This window comes from Pituophis catenifer, unplaced genomic scaffold (genome assembly GCF_029215685.1).
Source record: "Pituophis catenifer annectens isolate HBS135680 unplaced genomic scaffold, rPitCat1.0.hap2 SCAF_2, whole genome shotgun sequence".
NCBI lineage: Eukaryota > Metazoa > Chordata > Lepidosauria > Squamata > Colubridae > Pituophis > Pituophis catenifer.
In genome coordinates, this window is record NW_027256882.1 from 34,758,593 (window position 1) to 34,772,942 (window position 14,350).

General features: G+C 46.4%; 1 protein-coding gene across 3 annotated transcripts in view; it reads left to right on the forward strand.

Annotated features, from left to right (window-relative positions):
- BAG6 (BAG cochaperone 6) overlaps nt 1-14,350 on the forward strand; it is a 46,445-nt gene that overhangs the window by 8,088 nt on the left and 24,007 nt on the right. For 2 of the 3 annotated variants that reach the window (XM_070936642.1, XM_070936641.1), the window contains exons 4-14: nt 265-382; nt 3,648-3,868; nt 6,571-6,624; nt 8,820-8,894; nt 9,001-9,176; nt 9,407-9,536; nt 10,758-10,955; nt 11,128-11,416; nt 12,561-12,647; nt 12,767-12,874; nt 14,164-14,276. In XM_070936642.1, coding sequence (XP_070792743.1) covers nt 265-382; nt 3,648-3,868; nt 6,571-6,624; nt 8,820-8,894; nt 9,001-9,176; nt 9,407-9,536; nt 10,758-10,955; nt 11,128-11,416; nt 12,561-12,647; nt 12,767-12,874; nt 14,164-14,276 — 1,569 coding nt within the window. The remainder of the gene's footprint in view (nt 1-264; nt 383-3,647; nt 3,869-6,570; nt 6,625-8,819; nt 8,895-9,000; nt 9,177-9,406; nt 9,537-10,757; nt 10,956-11,127; nt 11,417-12,560; nt 12,648-12,766; nt 12,875-14,163; nt 14,277-14,350) is intronic. The other variant, XM_070936643.1, reaches the window with a different exon arrangement.

Consider the following 14,350-nt stretch of genomic DNA (forward strand, 5'->3'; position numbering starts at 1 on the left):
GACCCCACAGCTGGATGAGTTTCTGACCCTTTGCATTTCCCCTCCCCGCCCCTTTTCCTTCTTTCTTTCCTTCTCTTTGCGTATATGGTCGTGTTCAAGACCGCAGTGCGCTGGCCCTCTGCAGAACGGAGGCGCTTCCTTCATTGTCCAGGCTATCCTAGGCAGGTGCCATAGAGGGGCCAGATTCTGACGAAGGAAGAGTGGGAAGAGAGTTTCCTCCCGGTGGTTGTTCTTTTTCTTTTCACTTTTCCTTTTGCTCCGTAGATCACCGTGAAAGAGTTCAAGGAGCACATAGCGGGCTCAGTCAACATTCCCTCCGAAAAACAGCGCCTCATCTATCAAGGGAGAGTCCTACAAGATGACAAGAAGTTGAAAGAATACAGTGAGTTTGGAACCAAGAGAAGGTTGGGGGGGTGGGGTGGGGTTGAAGTGAACAAGGGGAGAGTTTGGGAGACGGGGTGGGGGGGGTGGGTTTCTGACCCAGGTTCACCCTGGGAAAAGCCCCCCGAAATGTTAGCGTTCGGCTTCCATAAAGGCTGCCCAGAATAAAATTCATATTTTACATGAAGTGCTCGCTCCGGAGTTATTTTGGCATAGATTCATAACCGCTGGGTTACGGTGGAGTGTAAAATTGTTGTTGGAATAAAAGTTTGAAATTGGTCTTGAGACATTCAGGTTGGGAAATAAAGCGGTTGCCTCTTTCTTGACCAATTGTTTTCCTGCTTACATGTGTATATGTTTGGAAATGCACGTACACCTTGTCCATCTTATATGTACATATATATTGCAATATAATAATAGTAATATATGTATTATAATATATATTATATTGCATATGCATGTACAAGTAGTCCTCAACGACCACAATTGAGCCCAAAATTTAAGTGAGATGTTTGATAAGTGAGTCCCCCCCCCCATTTTTACAGCCTTTCTTGCCATAATTGTTAAACGAATCACTGCAGTTGTTAAATTAGTAACACAGCTGTTAAGCCACTCTGGCTACCCCATTGATTTTGCTTGTCAAAAGATTGTGAAAGGGGGTCCTATAACCTGCCGGACACTGCAACTTGTCATAAATACATGCCAGTTGCCAAGCATCTGAATTTTGATCACATGATCATGGGGATGCTGCAGCGGTTGTAAGTGTGAAAAACGGTCATAAGTCACTTTCAGTGCTGTCATAATTTTGAACGGTCATTAAACGAATTGTAAGTCGGGCATTAATTACCTGTATTATGTATAACTTGGGCCCTAATTAAGGAGGAATATGTTTTGAGCAAGGGGAGTGAGTTAGTGGGGAAATCTCTATAGTTTCTCCCAGCTTCATTAAATTTCCTGAGGATGCAGTTTAGAATGTCAGGGTTCCAAGTAACACCCCCAAGGAAAGAAAACTCCAAGTTTCCTCAAAGTTCCATTTTATTAGATCCATTGACACATCTGGGAAAACCCGAATCTGAAAGCTTCCAGGTTTTCCCCACCCAAAGGAAAGGCCAAGTCCCTGCCCAACACCCACATGTCCATCACATGGTGCAATCAAAGCACCGTCCCAACTGGAGATGCCTCCCAGTTCCAGTCCTCCAGGTACAGGGCAAGTTGTCCTTGACTTTCTGAGAAAGGAATGTTGTTATGACTATATATCACCCTGGCTCTATACAATCCCCCCTCCCAGTTTCCCACAGTAGTAAATGTGGGAGGCCTGAAGATCCAATGAAAAAGATGGCCTGACAGGCCCTGCCCCACCATCAGAAAAGCGTGTCCTGAAATGAGAGTAGCATGGTTAATTCAGCATACCTCTCCCTCCTCCAGGGGGTGCATAGATTGTCCTATATACAGTATATTTGCAAGACATGGATGAATTCTACAGTTTAAGGACGATTTACGGTACAATCCAGGTTTATTTATTCAGATGTTCACATCCAGGTAAAAGAGGCATAGAATTGTAGCAGAAGCATCAGCATTTTGGAAGTTGGGGAAGTACAGATCAAACCCCATATGTGGAGGTCCAGGTTTTTTAAATTTTTTTTAATTATTTTAATTTAATTTAATTTAATTTAATTTAATTTAATTTAATTTAATTTAATTTAATTTAATTTAATTTAATTTAATTTAATTTAATTTAATTTAATTTAATTTAATATAATTTAATTTAATATAATTTAACATAATTTAATATAATTTAATATAATTTAATATAATTTAATATAATTTAATGATTTAATTTAATTTTTAATATTTTATAATTTTATATTTTTTATTTATTTTTTATTTTTTATTTTTTATTTTTTATTTTTTATTTTATTTTATTTTTTATTTTATTTATTTATTTTATTTTATTTTATTTTATTTTATTTTATTTTATTTTATTTTATTTTATTTTATTTTATTTTATTTTATTTTATTTTATTTTATTTTATATTTACACACACATACTTTTAATTGAAAACAAAGTAGTACTGTATTTTTTGCTCCATAAGATGCACCTGACCATAAGATGCGCTCCCGTTTTCGGCCTCTACGTGCCCCATGTTTTGTCTCCGTGCATTCCATTTTTAGCTTATGCGCATCCTGTTTCCTTCATGGAGGCAAAAAACCAGGTGCATGGAGGCTGAAAACAGAAGACGAGTGGGGGCTGGTGGGTGGGCAGGGTCTCGGCAATATTCGCTCCATAAGACACACAGATATTTCCATCGACTTTTGGGAGACAAAAAAGTGCGTTTTATGGAGCCAAAAATACGATAGCTGAAAAATGGGCAAAGTGATTAAGTCAGGCTGAGGCCCATTTATGGGAAAGAACCAGTATCGGTCATGCTTGTCAACGATCTGTGGCAATAGCACGTAGACTTACATACTGCTTTACAGTGCTTTACAGCCCTCTCTAAGCAATTTACAGAGTCAGCCTATGCCCCCCCCCCCCAACAATCTGGGTCCTCATTTTACCCCCCTCGGCAGGATGGAAGGCTGAGTCAACCTTGAACCTGGTGAGATTCGAACTGCTAGCAGCCGGCAGCAGAAGTAGCCTGCAGTACTGCACTCTGACTGTTGTGCCACCACAGTTCTGGCAAGAACAGAATGGGGGTAGCAACATTGGAATAACAGCAAAGTCAATGGGGACCGTGGAGGTCTTCTAGTCCAACCCCGCCCTGCTCAGGCAAGAACCCCTATACCAGAGGTCGGCAACCTTAAACACTCAAAGAGCCAAAAAGGTCCTAACCAGAAGCCCTCTGTTCAATTCTGGAGCCAACCGGAAGTCCGGTTCCCCACCATAGAGTCTCCTAGCGCGGCATCCTTTTTCCTCTACCTGTCCTAATTGAAAACCTTATCAATTGTGGAGCTGACTGGAAAACCTGGCTCCTTTCCATAGAGTCCCTTCCTGGTGCGCTGTGCTTTTCCTCCCCATAACCGGAAGCTCCTCTCAAAATTGTGGTGGCGACAGGGAGCCGCAGCAGAGGGGATGAAAGAGCCACATGCGGCTCCAGAGCTGTGGATTGCTGACCCCAGAGCCCTATACCATTTCAGACAAACGGCTTCTCTTCTTAAAAACTTTCAGTTCTTAGATTCAAGACTTCAAGGGCAGCCAGACATGGAATGAGAACTCTATAAGGAAATCTTGACTACGTATCTTAGTTGTTGTTGTTGTTTTTTTGCAGATGTTGGAGGCAAAGTCATCCACTTGGTGGAACGCGCCCCTCCCCAGACCCAGTCGCCCTCGGGAGGGCCTTCAGGAGCCGGCTTGTCCACCGCCCCTCACAACAACACGGGACCCCGGGGGTCAGGTTCCACTGTGCATGACCGCAACGCCAACAGTTACGTTATGGTGGGAACCTTCAACTTACCAGTAAGCATTATGGACCCACAGCCACCCACACAAGTGAGTTTTAGCCAGAGAGTTGCAGGGCAAGGGGAAGTATTCAGGCTCCCCCTAATGCTTTTGCCCCCCTTCCCGTTAATAAAACAAGAAGGGAACTTGCTTGTACGCTGCTACATGGTAGGGGGGAGCTGGCGGCGGGGTGCTTTAAGCCAGGGGTCTCCAACCTTGGCGACTTTAAGACTTGTGGACTTCAACTCCCAGAGTTCCTCAGCCAGCTTTGCTGGCTGAGGAACTCTGGGAGTTGAAGTCCACAAGTCTTAAAGTTGCCAAGGTTGGAGACCCCTGGCTTAAAGCGGCTTTGGGTTCCTCCCTTCTGCTTTTGCACAGAGTGGGGTCAGTGTCAGCCGTTCCTGAAACTGTCATTTCTGACTTGGAGGGGTGTGTTGTGAACAACGTCTGGCTTGTCCTTCTGTTCTGCCTGTGTTTGCGATGACGTGTGTGTGGTACGGACAGAGAGGAAGAGGGTTTGAAACGCACACAGGCACAGGGCTTTTTTTCCCGTTGCTTGATTTGCTCTAAAAGGAATAATTTTTAAATTTTATAGACTTGGGGTTTTAAATTGGGAGGCCGATTGATTTCATCTCTTTTAATGATCTTAACTTTTGTACTGTATGTATTTTAATTTTGGCTGTTCACCGCCCTGAGTCCCTTTTGGGAGAAGGGCGGTATACAAATAAAATAAAATAAAATAAATAAATAAATAAAATAACAGGTAGTCCTCGGCTTATGACCGCGATGGACCCCTAACGTTTCTGTTGCTCAGCGAGACATCCGTTAAGCGGGTTTTGTCCCATTTTACGACATTCCTGGCCACAGTTGCTAAGTCAATCCCTTTGGTTGTAGTTACCTCAGTGGGTAAGTCAATCTGGCTTCCTCATTGAACTTTGCTTGTTGGAAGGTTTGCCAAAGGTGGGGTGGTGGTGGTGGTGGTGGTGGTGGTGGGGAGAGATCGCATGACCCCGGGATGCTGCCGCCGTCCTAAATGTGAAGTCAGTCGCCAAACGTCTGAATTTTGATCATGCGATCGTTTGGGCGGAGAAATTTTTGTCAGTTGAATTTTGAACGTTTGCCCCATTTGACGACTTCTCCTCGTCTCGTTTGTTTCACTGAACCGCTGCAGTTGGTAAATTAGCCACATGGTTGTTAAGTGAATCCGGGTTTGGCTTTTTTTTTTTTTTTTTTTGCTTTAATTTATATGCCGCCCTTCTCCGGAGACATAGGGCGGCTTACAATGCGTTAAGCAATAGCCTTCATTCTTTTGTATATTTATACAAAGTCAGCTTATTGCCCCCACAACTGGGTCCTCAATTTACCTACTTTTGAAAGGATGGAAGGCTGAGTCAACCTTGAGCCTGGTGAGATTTGAACTTGCAGGCTTTGCTGGCCATAAGGTCGCAAAAGGGGAATCGCGTGACCTTGGGACCCTGCCACCGTCATAAATTTGAGTTCTGTTGTCAAACATCTGAACGTAAATCACCTGACTGTTGGGGATGCTGCAAGTGTGAAAAACGATCCTAAGTCATTTTTCCCCCCAGTGCTGTTGTAACTTCGAAACGGTCATTAAATGAACTGTTATAAACCGAGGACTACTTGTATTCAGCCAGATTAAGAAATGACAATTCCCTGAGTTGGGGTTGAGGTCTACCTACTGGGGTTGGTCAGGAGCAACTTTCTCTCTCTTTCCCTCTCATATCTTTCTCTGTATTTCTGACTTGACGATCGTCCAGATAGGACAGGGGTCTCCAAACTTGGCAGCTTTAAGACTTGTGGACTTCAACTCCCAGAATTCTCCAGCCAGCTATGCTGGCTGGAGAATTCTGGGAGTTGAAGTCCACAAGTCTTAAAGCTGCCAAGTTTGAAGGCCTCTGAGGTAACCTGTATCCAACTTTAAACAAGGCTTGGGGATATATTTGAGAACAGGTATTGCGAGAGCGTTTTCTGAAATGACACAGCCTTGTGAATACGTTTCGAATAATAAAAACATTTAGGGATGTTTAGCGTATGAGCTACATACCGGAGCATCTCCATTTCTGAGTCGTGTCCATTTGGAATTCGGCCCTTCTGAAGTCAGCGCAATTTCCCTCCCAATAAGATTTCAGCCCCTAAGAATTCTGCGCCCATCTTTTCGGAAACGCGTCTGCTAATGATTCGTGAAATAAAAAAATGAAAACTCGAAACAAAAAACGGCTAAAGAATTCTAGAAGGCCTCTTTGGAAATCATTATTTGGTCCTTCCTATCATTATTGCTGCTTCTTCTTCTTCTTCTTTTTTTTTTTTACTCCTGCACCTATGGGATTTTTGGGAAGTTTTGAGAAGTACTGGTGATTCCCCGGCCATGAATTCACAGGAGCATAAACAAATTCCCAAGAGCGCACACTCATGTCTGAACGGTGTATAATTGTGTTTTGTGACAGAGAGAGAGAGAGAGTCACGGGAAATAAACCCTGGTATTTCGATATTATTTCAAGAAAGTATCTTTTCAAGTGATGTGTAATTTGAAGAATCTACCACGCTGGGTGGGGAGCAGCCTTGGATGATGTTGCAATTTGATCTACTGGGTGGTTTGGTTTTTTTTTACCTCCTTTTCTGCTCTGTTTTGTTCTTCTCTCCTGCACACACCTATCTCCTTTTTTTTCTTTCTTTTTTTTGGTCCTTTTAATTTTTTTTCTCTCTGTCTATTTCTCACTCCCTGCTTTCCAAAGAACGATGGATCGTCTGTGGACGTTCATATAAATATGGACCAGGCTCCTATTCAGGTACAAGTGGGGTTGGGAAGGACAGAATTTAATGTTAAAAATGGATGGGTTTATTTTAATATGTGGGCGTAACTGAGACTCTGGACTGTAGCATGTTGTAAATGTCAGGGTTCCAAGTGACAATTCCCCCAACGAAATCAAACTCCCGAGGCTTGAAGTTCCTCAAAGCTAACTTTTATTAGAGATGTCAGATTGGCACATCTGGGAAAACCTGAATCTGAGAGCTTCCGGGTTTCTCACACGCAAAAGAAAATTCAAGACCTTGTCCCTCTCCCACACGTCCACCACACATCTAATCAGGTACTGCCCGGAATAGAAGATACCTCCTCATTTTTCTCCACACACAGTTGCAGGGCCCCATGGCCTTGACTTTCTGTAAAGTATTTTATTGTGACTACATATCTTCTCTTCCCTCTATGCAATCCCCCTCCCAATTTCTGGGAACTGGGTATGTCTAGTTTGAAGATAAGGAGGACTAGGGGTGACATGATAGCAGTCTTCCAATATCTCGGAGGCTGCCAGAAAGAAGAGGGAGTCGAGCTATTCTCCAAAGAACCTGAATTTAACCAATCCAACGTTCTATCCAGAGGCAATTTTTGATCAGTGACTACTGATCAAATTTTATGAAGAAGATAATTCTTCCCAACCTTAGTTTCATGTCTTTAGCCACCATTCTGAAGTATTGTACTCTCCGGGTGCCAGATTCAGGGTCTTTCGTTGGAGGTCTTCTATAGTAGTGGCCAAAATTGTGGAAACCTTTTGAGGAAAGTGTATTTTTGAGGTTTGATGGCTAATAACACCACTCTTTTTTGGCGGGAATTTCAAGATAATCATATTCCACTGCTGGAATGGCCTGGGAATAGCCCAGACCTTAACTTAACCCAATTGAAAATCTATGGAGCCGACTAAAGAAACTTGTTAGTCAGAAGCGACCCAGCAATAAAACCCAGTTAATAGAAGCAATCCTTCAATCTTGGTTTCACATTAGAACAGCTGCAGAACTAAAAGACTTGGTTCACTCCATGGGAAGACGTTGTAAGGCCGTCATTCATGCTTAAAGCTTCCCCAACTAAGTATTAACTGACCTTGTGATAATTTTTGTATATCTCGTTTTTTCTGTGGTGATAATTTTTGTATATCTCATTTTTTTCTACGTGTTTCACTTTTCTTCTTTCTACTGTAGCTGCTATTCTAACAGCAAATCCTTCATAAAAGTTAATGTGTTACATGTTTGATTAAATAATCTTTCCATTGATATATAATTTTGTGGTACTACTACTACTACAAAAAAAAAGTGGTGTTATTAGCTAGTTTTAGAAAATACACTTTTCCCAAAAGATTTCCACAATTTTGGCCACTACTGTATGTTCCTTAGAAAGAACGGCAGAGAAACCGAAGGGCGGGTTTTTTTGTTTTTTGTTTTCATTTTTAAAAGAAAGGAATTGAGGGTTTTTTATACCAGTCTTCTCCAGACTGGTGCCCTCCTGATGCAGCTTCTGCGAACTCCATCCAGATACGATGCCGACTGGATGTGATAATGAGCTGTTGTCCAGCCCATCTGAAGTGCTCTTACTTGGAGTAGATATCTCATACAGTTGATGTACTACAGAGCCAGGCAGATATCAGCAAAATCCCAGAAGGGTCCTATGACTTAATCTCAGTGTCAGAAATAAGAGAAAAGGAACCCAAAGTCAGGAAGAGTCCCAATGTGGAAAATATTGCAATTCTTCAGGGATAGAAAAGAAGTATTGTTCTCTGCATCCTAAAGAGCTTCAAGGAGGAATTTCACTGGACCTTACAAGCCCTGAGGTCTCCTTCCTTAAATGTTCTTAGCTCCCCCGTCTGCCTCTTCCGTTAGACATGGAGGTTGCTTTAGTAACACATTGGGGTTCTTCCTGCCCAAGCCCTTAGCAAGAGCTATCATGGTTACAGGAAACGAACCTTGGCTTGAAGGGATCAAGTAAGTAGAAAAGCAATGCGGTCAGAACTAAAGAGGAGGCGGGGTGACCACAGGTTTGGAAAGTGGGCGCGGGGTGAGTGGATTCAACTCTGGGAGGACCGAAGGGCCCGAACCTGGCCTTAAGGAAATCAATCAGTTTTACCCAAGGAGGGATCTACAGGGAAGGAGGAATTCTGATTCAGGGGAAAGGTCCTTTCGGGCCTTCTGATAACGGCCGTTTCTTTCTTCCACGTAGAGTGAACCTCGTGTCCGTCTCGTTATGGCCCAGCACATATTACGGGACATTCAAGGTATCCTGAACCGACTAGAGGTGAGGGAATTTCTAATCCTGGGGAACACGAAGCAGGAATGTAGATTCGCTGCCCCGGAGACTCCCTTCTAGAGGGCCTGGAAGATCACCTGTTCCTTTTCTTCAGGGTAACACCAGTGACCATGCTGCTGTGGGATCCGAGGATACGCCGTCTGCTAGCCCGACCGAAAGGGAGCCGATGACAGGCACCGAATCGGAGCCTCCCCAGGAGCCCACGCCAGCCGAGGAAACGCCGCCCTCTGGGAGCGAGCCGCCCCCTGGGGCTGAAGCAGCTGCCCCCAAGTAAGAAAGCTGCCCACCAAAGAGATAGCAAGAGTTCCCCCCCCCTTTCAAACCAGCCAGGTGCCGACAGATCAGGGCGGGTGGGGAACTGTGGATGGGAACCATAGAGGTGGGCTGGGCCAAGGTGGTAGAGGGGCAGCCTCGAGGAGCTGGAGGGATACTGGCTGTTTCTCAGAGGAGGCAGGGGAACAGTCCCGGAGCAAGATGGCGAGGGTCCTCTGTTTCTGTAGCCACCCGTCACCTGGAGAGTATGTGGAGGTTCTGGGCGAGCTTCGTGGGTTGGAAAGCAGACTCCAGCCTTTCCTGCAGAGATACGAGGAGGTCCTGGGAACTGCTGGCACTGCCGACTACAACAACAACGTAAGAGATGTCCGGTTCTAAAAAAAAAAAAGAAAGTTGACCTCTGACCTGGGAAGTTACCTTTTCACCCCTTATTTCTGCATTTACTGGTTATATGAAGTTGGGTCAGTGTCTTTATTTACATCGGAACCATTTGGTTTATCATTATTCTTTCGATGTATGCTCTGGCCTTCAGCCCTTTGGTTGAAGAGGTGGCTTCCAGACGCCTCGTTACTGTTCTGACCTAGGCTCCCTGAGAAAGCTTAAATCACACGCTTAGTCCCCAAAAACCCTCTTTTATTTAAACGGCTGTAAATTCACAGCCCGTAATAATTCCCAAACATTCTGTGAAGAGTCCGACCAAGGTAATACTGATAAGCACCCACCTTTATCTCCCTTGAAACGCTGCCAGAGACCTAATTGCCAATTAGTTTTGCAAGGCCAAACGAAGCACAGAGTCAAACAGAGCTTCTCAGAGTTTGAACGGACCAGAATGAACAAATTGCTTCCTGCAAAGGCTCACATCCGTTTGCTCCTCTCTTATGCCTTATGGGAGGGGCCAATCATCTCCAAGCCTTACTCCCGAGTCGTCCCTTTTGTCTTAACTGTTTTTGCCTCCTGGCAGCTGTGCACATGCACGCACTGGGAACAGGCTCCCCCTGTTCTGCCTCGCTGATGTCACATTCCGGAGTCAGCACATAATCACCAGATGGCTCTGGCCCCCTCTCTGCCTCCGGCGCAGAGCCCTCATCCAAGCCTTCCCCAGACTCCAGGACTGGCCCATGTTCCTCCCCAACCTCCTCACTGTCTGAATCTGCTGCTGGCCACTGGCAGACCACAACACTTTCTGGGCTCGGTTCCCCCATCCCGTTTGTGTCTGAGCCACCGTTTAAAGTGCTTCCGGTTTGAAACGATTAGCCAGTGACAGCACCGTCGCCCGGGGGACACCCATGGGGTGGGGGGGGGGAGGGTTTCTTTTCATATCCCCATCAAGGAGCTGGAGCATGTGACAGGAGCTCACCCTGCCACTCGACACCACTTGGGTCTCAAACGTGGGCTTGCTAGCCTCCAACCCAGTGTCCTAACCACCTGAGCCCCACGCTCCTTTTCTGACCTCAGGTGTTCTTTGATCTGACCCAACAATCCTTTGAGGTGATTTTTTTTTTTTTTTTAGGCTTGGTAAGGAAACCCCCCCCCCCCAAAACTTCGTTTCATTCGAATTCCTTGCTTTTCTTTTGCCAGACGGAAGGCCGCGAAGAAGACCAACGCATAATCAACCTGGTGGGGGAGTCGCTGCGCCTTCTGGGGAACACCTTTGTAGCCCTCTCGGACTTGCGCTGCAATCTCTCCTGCAGCGCCCCCCGCCATCTCCACGTGGTGCGACCGATGTCCCATTACACAGCTCCCATGGTCCTGCAGCAAGCTGCCATCCCCATCCAGGTGAGGCCTCGGCCTTGGAAAAAGCCAGGTTTGGGGGGGGGGTGCCTTTCCTCAAACCCGGGAACGGCTTGGGCCACGGCGGTTCTGGTTTCCCCTTGGCTGGGCGACGAGGGCTCCGCAAAAAGAGAATTCAGAAGACCCTCCCGTTTCTTCCTCCGGGTTCTTGCTTCAGATTAACGTTGGCACCACCGTCACCATGACGGGCAACGGTGGCCGCCCCGTCCAGACCAACTTGGAAGGCTCTGCTGTTGCTGCTGCTGGTGCTCAGGCCGCTCCCACATCCCAGCCTCGCACTTCCAGCCCCGTGGAGTCAACTCAGCCGTCCGATGGCTCGCCTCCTTCCCTCTCCCCGGGGGTCACTGCTATGCCGCCGCAGGCCTCTCAACCAGGGCACCCCCGTGTCATCCGCATTTCACATCAGACGGTCGAGCCTGTGGTTATGATGCACATGAATATACAGGGTGAGTTTGAAGGTCATGCTCAATGGAAGGCAATATTTGCAGCTCGGGGTTGAACTCTGGGGTCTTTGGGTTTCTCTGAGCTTGGTTGTTTTCTTGCAGACTTCTTGGGTTTCAGCACCCAACTAGGTAACGTCATCAGTGCCAGAAGGGAATGGTGTTTGGTTTCTGTTTATATAGAGCGGTTTGCCCTGATCAAGTGTTCATGTGTTGTTTTCTTCTTGGCCAGGCCTTGTATTCTTTGAACTACCAAGTCCCTTGAAGATGGTCCATTGGCCGAATCCTGACTACTTGAATGCGGGTGGTTGGGAGGATAGAGTGGGGATAGAACGCTGGAATCCCCAGAAGTAAAAATGGGACCCAAGTATAAATAATTTTTCATTCTGTATTTAAAGCGATCAGATTGCTCAAGAGTCTTCATTAAACAATTCAAATGTTACGCCAAGTGTTATTTTAGTATTTTTTTTTCCCCACAGGGCCCCGTCCCAAATTTCAGTCGGCCAAAAAAACATGGAACAAAATTTATACAGGTAGTCCTCGACTTATAACTGTTCATTTAGTGACCATTCAAAGTTACAACTGAAAAAAAGTGACGGATGACTGTTTTTCACAGTTACGACCGTCCCCATTGTCACGTGATCAAAACTCAGATGCTTGGCAACTGACTCGTACTTATGACGGTTGCTGTGTCCCGAGGTCACGCGAATCCCCTTTTGCGACCTCCTGACAAACAGAAGTCAGTGGGAGGAAGCCCAATTCATTGAACAACCATGGTTACGAACGTGACTGCAGGGATTCACTTAACAACTATGGCAAGGAAGGTGGTAAAACGAGGCAAAACTCACTTAACCAACATCTCACTTAACAGCAGAAATTTAGGGGCTCAATTGTGGTCGTAAGTCAAGGACTACCTGTATTGTTACAGGATGCGGGCGAGCGGAAGGAGAGGGGACTGGAATAAGGCTCTCTGCCCCCTCGCTTCTCAGCATCTTAAAAAAAGATCAGCTTGTCGGATTTCGGTTAAAGCCATGTTACTTGGGGGTCAAATGTTACATGAAGTGAAACCCAGATCATCCAGAGAAAGAGAAATCGGAGGAGAGAAACCGATCTACATTTTTGAGGTCCACTTCCTTTTCTCCCTCTCTAGACTCCAGCTCCCAGTTGGGCAACGGCAGTTCCGGCGGAGTGCCGTCGATGGGACCAGTTGGTTCAACCGGACACTCCCAAGGGATGGGTAAGGAAAATGGCTCCTTCCGATCCGGGGATGGCCCACCCACTCCGGCTGTGGTGTTGGGTTTGCCCGTTTCCGGCCCTGTTGATTTCGCCTCATGCTCTGTTGTTGCTTCTCTCCAGGTAGCGGTCCCCACATGCCCCTACCCAGCCTCCCACCGGAGTTCATGCAGGCCGTTGCCCACCAGATAACGCAACAAGCCATGGCAGCAGCGGCCTCAGCAGCCACAGGTAAGCAGCCGAGGAGGAGCAGGGAAGCACATAGGTAGGTTTCAAATAATTTAAGAACTGGTTCGCCCAGGGTCAGGTTGGCTATTGTGGGAGGCGTGGCCCTTCTCTGTTCTCCAGCTCCACCACACATGCGGGAAGAGCCTCCCGCAATGGCCAACCTGACCCTGGGTGATCCGGTTGTTAAATTATCCCCTTCCCCCAAATCAAAGTGGATCCTGGGCGCTGTGTTGCAATGGAGAAACGGACAACGTAGCAGCGGCACGAGGAAAGGAGGAGCAGGGAGAAGAAAGAGGGAAAGGGGCATCCTCCTTCCCTCACGCCAGCCGCTCCGTTGCCCGTTTCTCCATTGCAGCGCAGCACCCAGGATCCACTTCGATAGTGAGATGTGTGTGTTAATTTAACAATCGGTTCGTGTAAACCGGTTCGAACTGGCTGAATCCCTCCACTGGGTAGGTACCAGAGTTCATTGAGTTGATAGTTCAAAATTACAACGGCGTTGGAAAAAAGTGACTCATGACCGTTATGGCCACTTCTGATCATTGCAGCCTTCCCATGGTCACGTGATCCAAATTCAGACGCTTGGCAACTGACTCGTATTTATGACGGTTGCAATGTCCCGGGGTCTTGTGAATCCCCTTTTGCGACCTTCTGACAAGCAAAGTCAATGGGGAAGTCAGGCTCATGTCACAACCGTGTGACTAACTTATCAACTGCAGCGATTCACTTAACAGCTGTGGCAAGAAAGGCTGTACCATGAGGCAAAACTCATTTAGTAACTGTCTCGCTTAGCAACCGAATTTTTGGGCTCGATTGTGGTTGTAAGTCAAGGACTTGACTTGTAGCAAGGGGTGTTCTCCCTGAAACTGGTCGCCAAAAGCTAAGCCTCCTCCTAGGGGTGCCAAGATCCTGATCATAATATAGCTAGTCCTCCACTTACGACCACAATTGAGCTGCAGATTTCTGTTGTCAAGCGAGACATTTGTTAAGTGAGTTTTTGCCTTATTTTACAATCGTAGTCCGGTTGTTACATGAATCTGGCTCCCCCATTCATTTTTTGCTTGTCAGTCTCAAAAGGGGATCTCATGACGGCCATAAGTATGAACCAGTTACCAAGGTGCTGAATTTTGATTGCATAATCACGGGAAATGCCGCAAAGGTCGTAACTGTAAAACGGTCGTAAGTCCCTTCTTCCGGTGCTGTTGTAACTTTGAATGATCACTAAACGAACCGTTATACGTCAAGGACTACCGTTATACGTTCGCTCTCTTTTTGTGTGTGTGTGTTCCTAGGCCAGCAGGTCCCCAGTTTCCCATCGGCTCCGACACGCGTAGTGATTGCCAGGCCTTCTGCTCCTTCTGTGCGGCCCACCCACGCGGGGCCTCCCCAGGCCGTAGGACAAGGGGTGAGGACCCGAGGGGTGGGAGATTGGGGAGGGGGGGGGGCGATGGCGTTTTATCTGCGGTGCTTTCCGTCTCT